The sequence below is a fragment of the Cebus imitator genome, unplaced genomic scaffold (genome assembly GCF_001604975.1).
Source record: "Cebus imitator isolate Cc_AM_T3 unplaced genomic scaffold, Cebus_imitator-1.0 Scaffold31, whole genome shotgun sequence".
Taxonomy (NCBI): Eukaryota; Metazoa; Chordata; class Mammalia; order Primates; family Cebidae; genus Cebus; species Cebus imitator.
In genome coordinates, this window is record NW_016107346.1 from 8,609,080 (window position 1) to 8,629,025 (window position 19,946).

At 41.6% G+C, this 19,946-nt stretch overlaps 1 protein-coding gene across 15 annotated transcripts in view; it reads right to left on the reverse strand.

Annotated features, from left to right (window-relative positions):
• INPP4A (inositol polyphosphate-4-phosphatase type I A) overlaps nucleotides 1-19,946 on the reverse strand; it is a 148,310-nt gene that overhangs the window by 56,504 nt on the left and 71,860 nt on the right. For 14 of the 15 annotated variants that reach the window (XM_037736934.1, XM_037736933.1, XM_017524048.2 and 11 more), the window contains 4 exons: nucleotides 13,904-13,965; nucleotides 12,800-13,008; nucleotides 12,218-12,262; nucleotides 734-852 (listed from right to left, as the gene is read on the reverse strand). In XM_037736934.1, coding sequence (XP_037592862.1) covers nucleotides 734-852; nucleotides 12,218-12,262; nucleotides 12,800-12,905 — 270 coding nt within the window. In that variant the 5' untranslated portion in view covers nucleotides 12,906-13,008; nucleotides 13,904-13,965. The remainder of the gene's footprint in view (nucleotides 1-733; nucleotides 853-12,217; nucleotides 12,263-12,799; nucleotides 13,009-13,903; nucleotides 13,966-19,946) is intronic. The other variant, XM_017524049.2, reaches the window with a different exon arrangement.

Below are 19,946 nucleotides of genomic sequence, written 5' to 3' on the forward strand. Positions count from 1 at the left end.
TGTGTAGACAGCACTCAACAAACGCTTAGAAAGCAGAATTGTTGACATTAACTTGGAAATGAGTTTCTAAGAGACTGAAAGGGTAGGCTAGCTTCCAAGATGCACAACTGGTGAAAAAGAAGAAATGCAGTTTAAGTTTGATAATTCTTCACTTTACAAATAAAACTCTGCAGAATCTCACGCCTGTAACTCCTACACTTAGTGTTATAACTTATGTAATGTGCTTGATGATCTAAAAGGATTTTACAAAATTCCCTCCATAAATGTTTATTATGTAATTTAGTGGGAAAAGTAAACATATGACACAAAACTCAAAAGGCTGTAAAAACAAAAACCAACAAAAATAGGGGTATGTCTGGACAAGAAGGTGGTTAATAGTTAATACTCTTCTAAGCTTTGATTAATGAGCACAACTCTCCCAAAGCAGCAGCCAATTGGAGGTGAAAAGAAGGAATTAGGTCTTACCTCTTACAAACCAATGAGGCTTACAAAATCATTGTTCAAAAACAAGCTGTCAATAGTTAATCAATAACTATAAAAGATATGGCAAATATAAATGCTACCCAGATTAGTAAATGTGATGAAAAATATCAATGTACTGAAAACCCACAGGAAAATAGCAACAACTCACGTAAACATGGCTTCAACTACAGCTGCACACATAACTGAACATCACGAGAGACACCCTCGAGCATGTCCCACAGCCCCTCAAAGAGGGACCAGCAGCACCCACCTCAATGATTTCCGTCTGTGCATGCTTCGTCCAGAATGCCTGAGGAGGGGTGGTGACACTCACCGCAACAAAACTATTTGGCTTTCGATCTAGCGATGGAGTATGCAGCTCACTGCAAGCTACAGAATCAAGATGGGAAAGAAACAAATCCTTTAAAACTAGATTCTCATTAGTTCTCTGTTCCAAACACACTCAAAGAAAGCAAAAAAAGTAAATGACATTCAAAGAAATGATACGATCACATCATCAGTTGTCCCAGGGAGATTTTTTAAAATTTGAAACAATCCCTTTTCATGCCCACTCCGTGCCTCTCTCCAAGACAGCACTGCCATAACTGCAGTGAATGGCTGTGCTGACAGGGGCTTCCGATGTCCATGGATTGGAACACAAAGCCAGAAATCTCATATAGGTCCAATACTTCAAGTCTGACCTCAGTAACCATTCCAACTCTAACCAAGAGTGGCTTCATAGGAGCCAGTCTATGAAATCTAAGACAGAGCTACCCATGCTTGCATCCTGTGACTGCTGTGGCTGACTCTGAGCATGTGGTGCCCCAGGTGTCTTGGCAAGTGGATGGATAGATGTTGGAAGAAAATTAAAATTCTATGGCAAAATAAACAAAGCTTTTTTTTTTTTTAGAGTAAGCCATTGTTCATTTACAATCAATGACAGACCACATATACGACAGTAGTCTTACAGATTACAATGGAGGTGAAAAATTCCTACTGCCTAGTAATGTCATAGCCATCCTAATATCCCAACACAAACACATTACCTTTCTATGTTTAGATACACACTTACCATTGTGTTACAATTGCCTATAATATTTAGTACAGTAATATGCTGTCCAGGTTGGTAGTCTAGGAGCAACAGGCTATACTATGTAGTCTAGGTGCCTAGTAAGCTGTACCATCTGAGATCCTGTTAGTACACTCTGTCATGTTCACACAAGGACAAAATCGCCTAATGACATATTTGACAGAATGTATCCCCAACATTAGCTACACACAACTATACTTAATGCCACCAAATAGTATATTTAAAAATAGTTATAGTAATAAATTTTATGTACATTTTATCACAATTTTAAAATAAAATTTTAAAAATGTGTTAACTCCAATTTAAAAATATATTATGTGTCCACAACGGGTGAGACAAATGAACAGGAAATTCGGGGAGAGGAGTGATGAAATGAAGGAAGACACTAATAAAAATGAAAGAAAGAACAGGGAGAAAAAAGGAAAGATTAAAAGACAATTAGAAAAATACCAAGAGGGAAGGAAGAGACAGGAATTTGGAAGAGAAGGGGAGAGCAATACCTTGGCATGTTTTGAAGAGAGTTTAGTTGGGAAGATGTCTTTGTCGTATTCATTTCGTGCAAGTTACTGACTATTTCCATCCTTTGAAAGGACCTGTGGTGATCTAACTAACCACTATCCACAGCTTGATCTGTTCTTTTGGGTTCTAATTATACTTTTTCTGACTTTAATATTGCCACACCAGTTCTCTTTTGTTAGCATACACATTTGTGTGTGCATGTTTTTCTACAGTTGCTGTTCATGTAGCTATAACCCAGATGTTTACTCCAGATCTTAAGTCTTTAAAATTTCAATCCCTTCTCTATTGGTGAACATCCATCTGGAATCATCAGCCTCCTATCTAGGAACTTCTATTAGCACTGTTTATACTGTAAATCTGAGGTTGACATTCTTGCAGCTTTCAAGGTTTAAAAATGTCTTTATTCCACCTTAATTCTTGAAGGAAATTTTCTCTAAGTAGTCATTTTCTCTAAGCCCTCTAAATATATTGTCTCTAGGCCTCTGTATTTTCTGTTACGAAGTCAGCTGTCAGTCTAATTGTTTCTACTTGGAGCACTGTATTTTCTCGTAGCTTCTATAATTTTCCCACAGAGTGTGGCTTGCAGTTTTATTATGATGTGCCTAGTACATTTTGTTTTTATTTATTCTGTGAATTGTTGTATTAGTTTGGGAGAAATGCTCAACTATAAATATTGCTTCTGACCCTTCCCTGTGTTCCTTCTTAAAGATATAAAATAAATGTAATATTATACAAAAATCAATGTAATATTAGACCTCTCACTATGCTGTTTTTACTCTCTGATATTTTTTCCCATTATTTTCATTGCTCTAGTTTCATTTTAGAAATTTCCTTCTTGAAAATTTTCTTTTAATTCTAGAATATCTATTTGGTTCTTTTTATGGTTTCTAGTTCTCTGAAAATGTTCAATAATTTCTTTATTCTATTTTACCATAGTATTACAGACTGAATGCTTGTGTCCCCCGAAAGTTTCTTTAAGTAGGTCTCTCCTCTGACACAAACCCCAAAATTTATGTGTTGAAATCTTATATCCCAATGTGATGGTGTGAGAGGTGGGGACTTTCAGAGGTGATTAGGTCTTGAGGGTAGAGTCTTCATGAATGGGATTAGTGCCTTTAAAAGAAGAGATGCAAGAGCTTGCTCCCTCTGCTCTTCTCTCTGCCATGTAAGAATATAGCAAGACTACATCCATCTGCAAACCAGAAGCTGGCCATCATCAGACAACAGATATCCTGGCATCTTAATCTTGCACTTCTCAGGCTCCAGAACTGTGAACAATAAATTTCTATTTTTTAAGCCACCCAGTCTACAATATTCTGCTATAGCAGCCCATATTAACCAAGTCATATGGTCAGTAACAGTTATTTTAGTGTCTGTCTCTTAACTCTAATATATACAGGGTCTGTTTATATGTGTGTGTATATATATATATATCTAATATATACAGGGTCTGTTTCTATTGTTTATTGCTTTTAGTGTCTGTCTCTTAACTCTAATATATACAGGGTCTGTTTCTATTGTTTATTGTTTCTGTTCGTATTTCTTGTCTCCTCATGTTTCTGATAATTCATGATTTTATGCTGAACACTATATTTTAAGAAAAATTGCTTATACAAATTATTTGAGGCCTATGATGCTGCTGCCTTTCTCCAGACAACATTTGTAACTGCTTCTGCCTGATTCTAAGGAGCACTATCACTCTAAGATATTTTCAGAAACTTTATGGACCTGTAGTCCCTATCAACACCTGCTTCTGGTTCCCCTTACTCTAGAAGTTTAGCCTTTTGGATTCTAGATCTAAGTGAGAAGGGTTTCATCAAGTATCCCTTCCCTTAACAGACCCTAGAAAACAATCCCCTTCACTTCTGCACTGAGAGGCTGTTTAAAGCACTGTGCAGCCTCTGGACCTCTTGACCTTCCTCTTGGAACCACTCTAAGCCCTCAAGGGAATAAGTAGGCCTCTGCTCTCAGATTCTTTACTGTCCTATCAGTTCTCTGGTCGCATGGACCAGACATTTCAGATTTTTTTTTTTCATTTTTTTTCTAGTTGTTCTTAATAGTAGATTTGATTTTTGTTTGTTACTTATCTAGAAAAAGATTTTCTTTCTCTTAGGAATTTACTAGTCTGACAAGGAGATGCCTGGAAGCTGGAACACTCTTGAGTCTTAAGCCCATTCTTTCCTGTGGAAATAATTCTTCTGTTGCTTCTGGCCTGCTGCTACTCCTCTTTCCTGCTCTTTCTCTGCTTCTAGGTCTCCTATCAATCAAATACTAGAACTTCTGGATCTTGTCATAACTGTTCACTCAACAATCTCTATTTCTTGATATTTTTTCCTTGAACTGTGAGATGGTTCCTTCATTTATCTTTACAGATTTATAACAGTTTTCAGCAGTGTTGCTTTGATTTTTGTTATAGGGTTCTGTTAATATATGATTCACATACCATAAAGTTCACCCCCTTAAAGTATACAATTCTGTGGTTTTAAGGCATTCAGAGTTGTACAAGCATCACCACGAATTCCTTAACATTCTCATCACTCCAAAAGCAACAAATCAAACCCGTTGCCCCCATTCACTGGTCCCCCAAGAAACCATTAATCTTTCTATCTACATAGATTTGTATAGTTCAGATATTTCATATAAGTGGAATCATATAATAGGTGGTTTTTTGTATCTGGCTTCTTCAATTAGCATATTATAAAGGTTGATCCATATTGCAGCAAATATCTGTACTTCATTCTTTTTTATTGATGAATAACATTCAATTTTATAAGCATACCACATACTGCTTATTCATTTTTGAAGGACATTTTGATGAACAGAAAATTCTTAGCTTTTTCTTTCAGCAATTTGAACATGTCATTTCACCACCTCCATGGTTTCTGATGAAAAATAGCTGTTACTCTTATTGATGATCCCTTATACATGGTAAGTCACTTCTTTCTTTGCTTTAAATATTCTGTCTTTGGTTTTCAGTGGTTTGAGTATGACGTATCAAGTGTGGATCTCTTTGAGCTTATCCTACATGGAGTTCATTGGACTTCCTGGTTATGTAGACTCATGTTTTCCATCAACTATGGGAAATTTTTGGTCATAACTGACACCTTTTTATCTTTCCCCCTTCTCTATTTAGTCTTCTTTTGGAACTCCTATTATACATATATTGGTGCACCTGATTGTGTCCCACAGATCTCTGAGGCTCTGTTCATTTTTCTTCATTCTTTTTTCCTTTCTTTTCCTCAGACTGGACAATCTCAACTGACCTGTCTTCAAGTTTGCTGATTCTTTCTTCCGTCTTCTCAAATCTACAGTTGAGTCTCCCTTAATGAATTTTTCATTTCAGTTATTATAATTTTGAACTCCAGAATTTCTATGCAGATCTCTTTATAATAGACTCTTCAAGTCTCTAGTTGGTGAGACATTGTTCTCATACTTTCCTCAGTTCTTTGGACACAGTTTCCTTCAGTTACTTAAACATACTTAAAATAGGTGATTTAAAACTCTTTGTCTACTAAGTCAAACATTTGTGCTTCCTCAGGGATGGCTTCTACTGACTCCATGGGTGTTTCCCTCTGTGAATGAGCCATACTTTCTTTTTGGCAATGTCTCATACCTACTTGTTGAAAACTATAGACATTTTAAATAACATAATGTGGGATTTCTGTAATTAGATTCTCCTCCCGCTTCCCCAGGCTTTGTTGTTGCTGCTTTTTCGTGTGGCTATTTCTTCAGTGCCTTTCATGATCTAATTCTGTAAAGTAGTATTCTTTGTCATCTGTGGCCATTGAAGTTACTGCTTCATTAGATTAGTAGTCAGATAATGATTGGACCGAGATTTCCTTAAACACCAGAATCACAGATCTTTGCTATAGCTTGAGCTAAGGGTCCCTGTGTGTGTACTGGGGAGCATTTTCAATGTTCAGGCAGGAAGTTTCTAACTCTGTCTTAGCCTTCACTTGCCACTTGCACAGAATCTCAGGGTCAATCTCGACCATTGCTTAGGGCCTCTCAAGTCTTCTGAGCACACACACAACTCTGGACATGTGCACAGCTCTTCACATGCACTGGCCTTTGAGGTTCCCAGGCATATGAAAGAGCTTTTCAAATCTCCCTATAAGTATCTCATTCCCCAGCTTTCCATTTCAAGGTTTTTTGGTTAGCTTTTTGTTTGTTCCAACTGCTATTACTACCTCAGGTAGCTGCAATGTGAAAACATGGACACTGATTGTTTTTGACAAACATTCTCAGGGAAAAAGCTGTTCCCAATGATTCTGAGTTAAGCCAAATAAAGGCAGGTACAGGATGTGGGGTTTTCCAGGGAACTGACAGGCCAAATAATGACACTTCTCTAAGAAGAAAGAGGCTTTTTGTAGAATCTTCAACCCCATTCTGTCCCCTTCAGTGAATTTTAGGCTATTGATTTTCACCATAACATCAGAGCTGTTGGCTTTCAAGTCTACCTGGAGCTAGGGAGAGAAAGATAGCAACAGGGCAAGTTAAAACATCATAAAGCTCTCTGTTCTAACTAAGAAGCCATTTGATATGATTTGGATGTTTTGTCCCTCCCAAAGCTCATGTTGAAATGTAATCCCCCATGCTGCAGGTGGGGCCTGGTGGGAGGTGTTTGAATCATGGTGGGGCAAATACCTCATGAATGGCTTAGCACCACCCCTTGCTGTGATGAGTGAGTTCTAGCTCTGCATTTACGCAAGACCTGATCGTTTAAAACTGTATGGCGTCTCCTCCCTTCCACGCCATGTGAGATACTGGGTCCTGCTTTTTCTTCCGCCATAAATAAAAGCTCCCTCAGGGCTCACTACAAGTTGAAAAAATGCTGCCGCCATGCTTGTATAGCCTATAGAACCATGAACCAATTAAACCTCGTTTCTTTATAAATTACTTGGCCTCAGGTATTTCTTTATAGCAATGAAAGAACAGACTAACATGCCATTTTTCTTAAATAAATGCTCCCCAGAGTGCTGTAAGCCCCTGCTAATTTTCAGAGTTCTGAAACAACTGATTTTGACCATTTTTCTAGTACACTCATTGCCTTTACAGAAAAGAAGATTTTCGGAAGTCTTCACTCTGCCATATCTCCCCTCATCATTCTTACTGTATTTTTTAAATGTTGACTAGTGGTTTAAAATTAAGAAATCGATTTTTATTTCCAAAAATTAATTTTGTTTCCAAAAATTAATTACAGGGTCATCCCTCTGTAATATCTTCTCATATATCTTCATGAATCTTTATTATTTATTGGATATAATAAAATACAAAGAGCTTAGGTTTTTCTGTTCAATGAACTTTGACAATCATAACCACCCATGTATCATCAAAACAAGATAGTACAACTTTTTCATTAGACTAGCAAGTTCCCTCTTGTACTTCCCAGTCAAATCTCCTAGTTTTGCAATCATTTTCTAATTTCCACTACTATTCTTTTGTCTGTTCTTGAATTTCACACAAATGGAGTATTTGAGACTCATCTACATTGTTACATGTACTGATAATTCATTCTTTTTAAAAAATGATGAGTCATATTCCATTGTACAATTTATTTATTCATTCTACTGTTTATAGACATTTGGGTTGTTTTCAGTTTTGAACTATTATAAAGGTGACATAAACGTTCTTGTTCATGTCTTTTTGTGAACACATTTTCATTTCTTCTACATAATTACCTATGAGCGAAATATATTTAACTTTATGAGAAACTAATAGTTTTCCAACGTGTTTGTATCATTTCACACTCCTACCAGCAATATACAAAAGTTCCAGTTGGGTAGAGTAAGTGGATTTGTTTTGTAAGCCATTCTAATAGATGTGTTTCAATTTGCGGTTCCATTACGACTAATGATATTAAGCATCATTTTACCATGTGCTTATTGTTCATTTGTATAACTAATTTTGTCTAATGTCTGCTCAAGTCTTTTGCTCATTTTAAAAATTGGGTTGTTTGCTTTTTTACTATTTGTCCTTTGTGAAATATATGTGTTGAGAGTATTTTTTTTCCAGTTTGTGGTTCATCTATTCGTTTTCTCAATGATATCTCTTACAGACAGCAATTTCTTATTCTGATGAAATTCAATGTATCCTTTTCAAATTTTAGGAAGTGGTAGGCAGAAAAGCCCCCTCCCTGACAAAAAGTATTTATGTCCTAATCCTCAGAAACTAGGAATAGATTACATTACATGGCAAAAGGGACTTTACAGATGTGATTAAGGGATCTTCAGATATATTATGCGGATGGGCTAAATCTATCACAGGAGCCCTTAAAAGTAGAAGAGGAAGGCCTTAGGGTGAATCATAAAGACATAACAGTGGAAGAAGAGGCAGGAAAGATTCAAAGCATGGAAGGCACTAAACCTGCCGCTGCCAGCTTTGAAAATGGAGGAAGAGGACTGTAAGCCCACAAGAGAAATGTGAGCGGCCTCTATGAGCTGGGAACAGCCTTAACTGACAGCTAGACAAAAAATGGGCTCCTAAAATTTAAAACCACTAGCAACTGAATTCTGCCAACAATGTGAATGGGCAAGGAAAGAGATTTTCCCCCAGAGGGCTTCTAAATAAATCCAGCTCTGCTGACACTGATTTTGGTGTTGTGAGGCTCTAAGCAAAGACCCAGTGAACACACTGGATTTCCAACCTAAGAGAACTGTACGATAATACATTTGTATTGCTTTAACATGCTAAATTTGTGGTAATTTGTCATGGCAGCAGTAGCAAACTAAATAAAGGTGCTTTTTGTGCTCTGTCCAAATATTTGCCTACCCTGAGTTTGAAAGTTCTCCTATTTTTCTTCAAGGTTTTATTAATATTTTAAGTTCTCTTCATGTCTTCTATTATGTCTGCCTCGACAGGAATCCCCCAATTGGACCGGACTACTTGCTGTCTCTCCTTTAAGTTACAAAGTGCTCTTATATGACCTGTGGCTTCTCTCTACCTGCCCTTTCATCAGGTGTGAGTTTTCTTGACACCTATGCAAGGTGGGAATACTCAAGTCTTTTAGGTAGTAATGATGGCAGACCGACTAAGGTATAGCAGGTGGCTCAAGGCTGAGCAGACTGAGATTACTTTAAGGGCTAATGGTCCCATGGCCACCTTCAGAACATGCTTTTGTACAAGGGATATTCTATCCTGGCCTCCTCCCCCAACCCAGCCTATCTAAATTCAACTAGAGTTTGATTCCTGGATCAAGTTCCATAGCTTCCATGAATTTTTCTCTGAGCAGCCTGCAGGCTCACTTACGTCATTCATTTGTCATATTTCCATAGAAACCACACATCTCTGATATGTATGCCTTGTCTCTCCAACCTGATCATCTGTAATCCCAGCTGAATAAACGCTAAATAAATGTATGAAAGATCTATGCATAAATATGTTCACTGTGACGGTGTTTATAGTGGCAAATTGTGAAGAACCTGAATGTCCAACAGTAGAAGACCGGCTAAAATAAGTATGGCACAGCTCTGTAAGAGACTCAATGAAGGCATTTAAAATGATGAAGCAAATCTCATATATATTAAAACAAAAAGATATTTTGCTATATGAAAAAAAGAGTATCAAGAATACTAGGATGCCATGTTTGGAAATAATTCCATCACTTCCACAACCAAAAATCATTAAAAATCTCCATATAGTACTCTGTAAGGGTGAAATATGTGTATTTGGAAGGATATATACTAAAGAGCTAACTGACTACCTCTCACAAAGTTTTCCTTTCCTTCCACATTTTCTGTATTGAAGGTTTTACAATTAACATAAATTTTTTCAATTTTAAACTTTTATTTTAAAAGCCAACACATGTGCCCATTCAATAATCCAGCTCCTGGATCCCATGACTTCTTTGCTCAATGTGGTCCCTCTTTACGATGGGAACACATTCTCTACTAGCTTCTGGAGAAGGAATGCCAGGGAAGTAAATTTTTGCTGTATAACTCTGTACAGCTGAAACAAGTTTCTTTCTACCCTCACATTTGATTGATAGGTTGGGCAGAGAATTCTGGGTTGAAAATATAATTAAAGGTGTTGTCTCACTGTCTTCAAGTTTCCAATGTTATTGAGACATTCCATGCCAGTTCTATTCCTGATCCTTGGGTATGGCCTGTTTGGTTTATTTTTCTTTCTGGAAGTTTTTAGGATCTTCATTTTATTCCCTGTGATCTCAAATTTCATCACAATATGCCTCGTTATGGGTCTCTTTCATCATTATGCTGGGCCCTGGTAAACATTTTTAATCTAGAGACACATTCTTCAGCTCTCAGAGATTTCTCCTTTCTTTACATTTCCTCCCTTACGTTCTCTTCTGTTTTTTCTTCTAAATACTGAGCCTTCTGGATTTATTCTCAAAATTTCCATTTCTATTTCTCACCTATATTCTATTTTGTTTTAAAATTTAACTTTCTGGAAGAATTCCTTGACTAACTTCCAAATTTTATAGAATTTTTAAAATTTTATCTATCATATCTTAAATTTCTAAGATTGTTCTTGTTCTTCAATTGTTCTTTTTCTCTTTATAGTGTCCTGGTTTTGTTTTATAGATTTACTATCTTTTCTTGAGTATATAAATTATAATTTCTTTTTTTTCTTTTCTTTTTTTGAGACAGAGTCTCGCTCTGTCCCCAGGCTGGACGGCAATGGCGTGATCTCAGCTCACTGCAACCTCTGCCTCCCAGGCTCAAACAATTCTCCCACCTCAACCTCCAGAGTAGCAGGGATTATAGGTACCCTCCATCATGCCCAGCTAATTTTTATATTTTTGAAGAGATGGGCTTTCACCATGTTGGTCAGGCTGGTCTTGAACTCCTGTCCTCAGGTGATCCACCCACCTACCTTGGCCTCCCAAGGTGCTGGGATTACAGGCATGAGCCACCATGCCCAGCCAATATAAATTATAATTTCTTTGAAACTTTCTGCAATGTCTCTGTTTCTTCCAAGTTCTATTTTTTGTTTATTATTATTATTTAGAGACAGGGCATCCCTCTGTGGCCCAGTCACAACTCACTGCAATGTCAAACTCCTAGGCTCAAGGGCTTCTCCCACCTCAGCCTCCTCAGTAGCTGGGAATACAGGCATGTGCCACCACAGTCAGGTAAGTGTTTTTTTTTTTTTCTTTTTTAGAAACAAGGCCTTGCTACATTGCCCAGGCTGACCTCAAACTCCTGGCCTCAAGCAATCCTCCTACCTTAGCCTCTCAAAGTGCTAGGATTACAGGTGCAAGCCACTGTACCCGGGCAGTAAGTACTTACAGTTTTGTGGGTTTTACAGTTTGTCCAAGTCTTTTGGGGTTGGGGGTGCTTAACCATTTTGATCTTCTTCGTCTCTCAAACAAGCAGTAGCATCCTCATGTAGCACAGGAGGAAACTGGTCCAGCAAGATTGAGTGGCAGGCTCAAGGCCATATGGTTAGCCTGGCATGGTCAGGGCTGCAATCCAGGTCATCTGACTCCCCAGGAGGTGCCTCTTTTATGTCACACCACCTCTTGGACACTAGTGTCAGGCCAACTAATATTGACCACTACCAAGGAATGGGAAAGGGGGAGAGGAGTGCTGGGTAGCACTGGGCTCTGATGGAGAGGTGTCTCAGACCTCCTGAAGCATAGTGATGCCATGCATCGCTGACCCCAGACTCTGCAAATACTGATCCATTTTTTAGTGTATTCTCATCTGATCCTGAGACAGAGAGAGCACTCAGGTGCCACTGTTGCCTTTTATACAATAGGGAACCGAGGGCTAAAGAGTGAAAACCACACAAGGCCTTGTAGCCAGAGGCAACAACGCTGAACCTTAAGCCCAGTTTTCCTAACTCCTCCTCTTTCTCCCATTGGGGTGGGAGAAGGTGGTGGGGGGCTCTGTTGGCAGCTCTCTAAGTGGGCTCACTTCCCTGTCTTCAGCCACTTGTGGAAAGCATACCCCCAGAGGGCAGGCCCCATGCTGAGGGCCCATGGGCACACAGCCTCCAAGGTGCCTTCTCACCCACAGAAGTTTGCAGCTGCTAGGGCTGTGTCTTCTCAGAAACACTGCAGCAGTGGTGGCGGCAGCAGCAAGCTCTCTGAGACAAGCCCATGCACTGGTGGTAGTGTTTTTGTTTTCATTTTTAAGTAAAATATTTTTTAAACAAAAAATAAATAAATAAAAAGATACCTACCTAAGCTAAATTCTAAAATGGGCTCGTCTGGGTCTTGTATATTTCCTAAATAGAAAAGAAATGACAGAAAAATCACCCTTAATAAACTTTTTCCTGTTTTCAGACTTAATGCACAAATAACCCTCTACTTCCCCCCAACGACAATAAGAAGAACTGTCATGCAAGACAATTTCTTCATTTTAAAAATATTTTGTTTTTGAGATTGCTATGAAGTCCCTGACCCCACAACCAAACCCCCACTCCTCCTTGGATCTACACATCGACAACAGGGAGGCCTTTTACCATGGCCTGGGCATTTGTTAGCCAGACACTTGGACATTCCCACACTACCCTGGTGGTGCCCCTCTCCCCCTGCAAACTGGAAAACTAACATAGTCAAGCTCCAGCAAAAGCGGTTCACAGGAAGAGGGCTGATGACCCCTTTCCTATTTACTGGTTCAACCAGAAGGATGCTAAACTAGGGTACCCTGTAGTCTAGGGTAGTCATGGGGACTTATCAGGTACCTCCCAGCAGTGCCACAGTGTGAAGCCATGCTCTGTGACCTCATACCTGGAGCCCAGTACAGGCCCTGTGAGGCTCACCTGCCAGAGAGAGGCCCAGCATGTCGGCCGCCACGTCGATGGTAGAAGCCCGCTGCATTGCACGGGCCCTGGCACCATGGCGAGGGCTGTGCTCTCTTGCTGTCATGATGTCATTGGTGATGATGTGCTTCTTGATCCTGGGTCAGACCACGCCTGATAACCCGGGAAGCGTTGGCACTGAGCCCTAGTCCCCTAAAGTGGCAGTAGCCCTGAGAAATAGGAGCAAACACTGGTAAGAAATCATGGGGATGGTGATGGAGTGGCATCATGTTCTCATTTAGAAAGAACGTGACCTAATGCAGGAAAGGGACAGTGACCAGGGTTCCCCAGTATGTGAGGAACCAGGGTGAACAGTCCGCTGCTCCCTGCCCCGTCTGGTCACTTCTTCCTCCTTACTCCTGGGATCCCTTGAGGATGTCCTGTCCTCTTCAATGGAGATATGCCACAGTGAATGATGGTTTTCACATAATCATAAAATATGGCTTTCGAGATTTTCTTTATTATGATCTTCTGTTGGCAAGCCTCATAGAACCTTTAAAAATTTAAATCAATTCACCACAATCTCTGTGAGAAGGGTAAGAGCTGCAGAAGAGTCTGCTGCCCACGGGCTACATCCAGGTGGCAAAACACTAGCGAGACAAAGTTCACAGCTTTAACCTGCTGGCTTTCTTCCCAGAGCTGCATAAACTTCATGTATGTCTGGATCTCAGGCTTTCCTTCCCGCAAAGCATGTAATCTAGGCCTAAGTGAAGTGGAGGGTGCTGTGCTGTGGAGGCGGAGAGCTCTAAGTAAAACACCGCCACAGGCTGAGTCAGACACTTCATACGGCTCAGTGCTCCAGAACCCATACTCTGCTCTCAGAACTAGGTTAAGCAGTGAGAAGGGAGTTTTAGGTTTTTCCCACCCTATATGCTGCAACTCCTGCTGCCTCTAGAAAGAACCAACCTTTAGAAGATAATTAGACTGACTATAAGCCTACTTTAAAACACTTTCTCAGAGGTCATCATATTTCCAGAGATAGCCCTGTCTTCCCAAAGGGTATCCACACCTTGGGCCTGAAGGACCTGGGCTCCTGTCCTTGGGTTAATTCACCAAACAACTTACCGGACATGTTTGTTCTCAGACCATGTGGCATTTCTTCACAGAAGCACGTCCAAATCCATCATCTAAAAATAAGAAAGCAAAAACTTAACAGCCTGGTCAAACATGAAGTTCCCGAGAATGCAATGCCTAGAAATGTAGAGAGGCCAAGAGCTACTCCATGTTAGTTTGAGCTCCATACCCCAATCTAACCTTCTGGCTCAAAAATACAAGTTTTGCTGAAATCCAAAAAAATGAGAAAGAGAAAACACATATTCCTCTCCCCTGCAGGGCTGATCTATTAAGGGAGTCTAGGCCTGTCCTAAAGAGCCAAGTGGGCAGCTGGGTATGGTCTAGGGATGTGAGGAGACAAGAATCTAGGTCCAGTTTCCTCACTCACAAACTGCAGGCCCTGGGAGAAGCTGCAGGGCCCTCTAAGGCCCTTCCCTTCAGGATGGATGGGTTGCACCCATCTCATGCGGCTATAATGAAAACCAAATGTGCATGAACAGGAGAGTGTTCTGCAGACTCCACTAGACTCCCACACCGCTGCTGCTGCTGGGGCCCACAGCCCCACTTAGTCCCAGCACCAAGGGGGCTGCTGGGCAGCCCTCAGGGCTCAGCTCATGAGCCATCCCTCTTAAAGCACCAGGGTCAGGGAATCAGATGACAGCAAGAGCAGGGTGCTTGGCCCAGGGCAGACTCAGTCTCTCTTGCAGGCTGTGCTCCTATCCCTCCCACTAGGAGTGCCCAGGGATCTTCAGCCTGGGCATCTCTGTAGACAGGGCAGTGGCCTGGTGGGGGAGCAACAAAATAAAAAATCACCAAGGGGAAGATTCACTGGTTAGCATCAAAAGGCACACAAATGAAACAACATGCGACGCGACTGGTAAAACAAGAAAGTGCTTACAGTACTAGCATCTGTGTTTTACAGTAATGCTTGTACACATTAACAAAAAACTCACCAAAATGCAAGTGGCAAAAGGTAGGAATTCACAAAAGAGGAATACACATGGTAAACATTTTGAAAAAGTGACCAAACACTCAGTAACACAATGCTTAATATGCTTTCCTTCACCTGAAAACGTCCTCCAAAAGAGTTTTGTTTGTTCTTGAATGAGAATACACATTGCTGGAGGATCTGGCGGAAGCTGTCTAGGACTCTCCTGTACTGCTGATCACATCTTAGAGTAGTTCGAACATTTAGAAAGCAATCTGGCATTCATTATCAAAACTCGTAAATCATAACAAAACTCTTGCCAGCAGTCTAGAACATGGAAAAGACTACTGGGTAAAAATGCTTATTGTAGCATTACTTACAATAATAAAGCAATCCAAATGGCCAGCCATAGGTAAGAAAAAAATGTTCCCAAACATCCATAAGACACACTATTATCCGGCTATCAAAATGATCATAATAAAGCCAACAGACATATGAAAAGTTCTTCAATCCCATTAGTCATCAGGGAAATGCAAACTGAAACCGTGAGACTCTGCACAACTACTAGAACAGCAAAAATGACAAAGACAGACTATACAAAGTGCTGCTAGGGACGTGGAGTCAATGGAAGTGACACTCTACTGGTAGAGAGAAGAGTGACACTCTACTCAGCTATGCTAGAAATGGTCAGCTATGCTGGAAAACTGGCCGCCTCTATTTAAGTTGAACATATACCTATCCTGTGACCTGGCATACAATTCAGAGGGGGAATTGCTAACAGAAACGCATAGTTATGCTCCCCAAAAGCCTGTAGAGAAGGTTTGGAGCAGTGATGTTCACAGTAGGAAGATACTAGAGACAACCCAAACGTTCATCAATAGTAGACAGATGAAACAATGGGATGAGTCTCAGAAACAATGTCAAGGGGAAAAGTTAAGATTATTCTAAGCAAATAATCCATACAAAGTTCAAGCACAGGCCAAACGAAATCTGTGGGATTCGGAATATGGAGAGTGGTATCCTGAAGGGGTAGGTATTGACTGGGGAGGGTGAGGGGGCTTCTGGGGCTCTGGAAATGATCTGGGTATGGATTGCACACAGACTTTACTGTGTGAAATTCACTGAACTGTACACATGTGATTTTTATACCCCCAAAAAAGGTGTATACAAAACAGCATTACGTAAAAAAAAAAAATCATTTCTGCATCATGTGTTTTTAAGGAAATAGCCTATCTTTGCTTTGTTTGTAGACATTTAAAGAGATACTGTACAGAGGGGACAGCCAGCAGGAGGCTGCATCAAGACGATAGCCACGCTGGGGATGTGATCATGGGGAACTGTCTTGTTCCTTCCCTCAACGCCACACTCTTGTGTCACTGAAGATTGCACCCCATGCAGGGCAGCACCCTAGGCATGACTTCAGCTCTAAGAAGAGGCTCTTCCCTCTTGAACATTTTCACAGTGTGTCTCCAGCATTCCATTGGCTACCTTGCTGCCCCACTCAGCCTGTTAGTAAAGGTGTTGGTCACCCCCTTTACTTGTGACAGTGGAGACAGGCCACCTAACAGAGGGACACATCTGTACCCCAATATTCTGTCAGCCCTGGGGATGCTCCAAAACTCACCCATGCCCACCCCTTTCCACCTCTCCCTGCAGGGTCCCTGCCCACTCCACCTACCTGATCTGCCCTTAGGAGGGTGGTTTACATCCTAGGCATCGTGAGGTTTCTGGAGATAGAAATGCTTAAAGGGGTACATCTACAGACTAATTTTACACCTGAGATAGTTCAAAGGTCACAGAAATTTTAGGTCAAAAAGACCTTAGAAGCACTTCATAGTTATTTGGGGACATTTAATTAGAATCTGCAATTTAAGGCATCAAGGTCCAGAACACAAAGCTAATTTGCAGAGCTGAACTCGATTTCTCTTCTTGTTCTCATTAATACGAGGTAATTCACCAAGGATTCTTATATTCCCAAGGTCCTTGTTTTTCCTCCCAGCTCCATTTGAAGACCAGAGCTCATTAGGAGGAAAAACAGCACTTAAATAGAAGAGGAGACAGAGTATGTGGGAGTTGTCTAGGAGGTTGGAAATTTTTCTTGGGGTCAAGAAAAAAGCAGCAACAACCCATTTAGCGAGCAGCCCCCATTCCTCACTCTGTGCAGTCACGTGACCCCTCCAACAAGAGGCAGTGGACCATGAAGTAGACAGCAAACCCCGAGGTTTTATCCCACTGATGTCCCTTCCAGCCCTGGAGGGGAGGAACTGGGTGGTGGAGAGGGCACTAGTAGGACAGGAGGGGTGTTAGGATTCACACAGGACTAGTGAGGTGACAAGGCCTTCAGCAGCAGTCCTGGGAAAGGTGTGCCAGGGGCCTGGAGGGAGTACTGCAGACCCCTTTACCTCAGTAACCTCTCAGGCTCTCCTGAGCTAGTGTTGAGAGGTGAGGATTAACACATCAGAGCTCCACCTTTGCTTATCTTATTCACTAGGGTTCTTCTAAGAATAATTTTTAAAAGGAGTTGCACGGATGAGGTCATGGATGCTCAGACAGAGTGATTTTTTTCAAGGTCGCATAGAGGTGAAAGATGAACGAACTATCATTATCAACCCAAAGAAAAAGCCCAAGGGCAATGGGGGTCCCTCTCCCTACCCTACCCACTGACCCTGTCCTACCCCACCCCAGCCTATTGCTGTCTGTGGTAGCAAATGGGCTGAGAAGCTTCACTGTGCCTCTGCTCTCCAAACACAGGCAGCATAAAAGAGAAAGTAAAATGAAAGGCTGGCATGAAGCTGAGCATGAGTCAGCAGTCCCTAAGAAAGAGGCTACTTTACAGAAGAAGAAAGAGGAAGGACTTACTCTCAGAAACCCCAAATCCAGGACAGCTAAAATCACAAATCAATGAGATGTCACACCATTCACTGGCACTGAAAGTTACTATTAATAATAACCTGAGAGAGACAAATATCACCTTCCTGCAGACAGACAGGAAGGAATACTGCAAAGGATGTGAATGAACCTCAGCCGGAAGAGGTGCACAGGGCAAGGCACGTGGGAAAGGGCGTGGAGCTGCCAAGCCTGCCTATGTGCCACTCCCCAGGAACCTCTGCATGCTCAGCTATCCAAAAGCTCCCAGAACTCAGTCCTCTGGAGTTCTGTACTTTTTTTTTAAGCTTTTAGAGACAGGGTCTTGCTCTGTCTCCTAGGCTGGAGTGCAATGACCTGATGACGGCTTACTGTAGCCTCAAATTCCTGGGCTCAAGTTATCCACCCACCTTGGCCTCCTGAGTAGCTGAGACTATACATGGGAGCCACCTCACCTGGATAATTATTAATTTTCTTAAATTAGAGATGGGGTGTCACTATGTTGCCCAGGCAGGTCTCAAACTCCTGACCTCAAGCAACCCTCCCACCTTGACCTCCCAAAGTGGTGGGATTATAGGTGTGAGCCATAACACCCAGCCTCCTTTTGGGTCTTTAATGAAAGCTTCATTATGGTCATAATTGACTACATCACTAGCCATTGATGTACTGGCTCAACCTTCAGCCTCTCCCAGAGGTGAGAGGGTGGAATACTGTAAGTCTCAGCCCTCTAATCATGGGATTACTCTGGCAACCAGCCAAATCCTTAAGCAATCTAGGAGCCCCCAGATACCAGTCATCTTATTTGCATGCAAAGACACTCTTATCACTCCAGAGATTCTAAGAATACCTCAGGAAAAGAGGGAGGAAGATCAAATATATATTTCACCCCTCTCTAACTCCAGGTGAAGCTCAGGACACTCTGAACACATCTCCTGAGCCTTCCCCACACCACTATTCCCTGAGGTAGGCTTGGACCTCACCACTCCGGACATCCCACAGTGTAAGAGGCTTTAATGTCAATATGCTAGGCTCACTGAAGTGACTCTGCTAGAGCTGCTAATCCAACCTAGAGAGAAAATGTGACCTAATCGCTACTACAGTGTCCCAGACCAGCCTCTGTTTCTATGGGTCCCTGGAGCCAGAAGGAAACTGAGTCTACCCAGGGCTCTACTCAGATCTTGTCTATAGCCAGCAGGGGTCCTAGAACCCTTGGGGGTTCAGGGCCACCAATTCTTGAAGCCCAGCAAATAAGAGAACGGCCACCTAGAAGCATTTCTAAGACATGGACACAAACATGGGGGTGGGCACAGGGTGAATTAAATGCAGCTGCTGATGACACAAACTTAATTGGCCACAGCCAGAATGGCTGCGGTGACAGGGATGGGCAGCAGCGACAGGGCAAGGCCAACAGAGAGAACAGGAGCAGTAACACCAGAATGGCCAAGCCCAAGGTGACCAGCAAAGTAGAGGCTCCACTCCAAGAACGAGGCAGCACTGGCCTCCGTGCAGGCTTGGCACAACCACTGCCACTACAGCTCATGTTCTGCTCCCAAGCACCTGCTCAGGTCCGTCACCAGCTAAGGGACGTGCTGCACACAACAAGGACCAGGAAGGCCTGCTTCCAATTATTCCAGAGAAATAGCCAATGGTAGCAGAAACTTCCTTATTCATATTTGGAATGAATGAGTGAGTGAATGAATGAATGCCTCTACATGACAAATGAGAAAGTTAAGTGCTATGAATCAACATTCAATGCAAAGAAAATTATAAAAATGGGTATGAGGAGTGTGTGACCACAGGGTGAGAACACACCAAAACTCATTCTTCCTTAAATATGGTCAACTTGAGGGGGCCGCCCAGGAAGGGGAAGAACACTGGTGAAAACTGCCATCTGATGTCAAGTGGGAAGGGGCTGTATGGTGGGCATGGCTCAAAAAAGCAAAAGGACTGGTCCTGGGAGGCGGCGCAGGAGGAATGAGGTCTAGGATGCAGCAGTTGGGGCCATTGTTGATTCTAATTTGCCCACTTTGGAGACTCCTCCACCCCTGCGTGTCCCTCCCCACCCTACAGTGCAAGAGAATAGTGGAAGCAGGTCTTCCTTTCTTTCTCCCTTTCAAACAAAAGCCACGGCCTAGGAAAGACCTTAACCTTTTAAATGAAGTCAAATATGCCTCCCTATCATAAAATACAAAAAAATGCTGCCTCAAAGGCTCAGGCATTAACTAGGATGAAAAGGCCAGATGCTGCAGGAACAAGAATAAG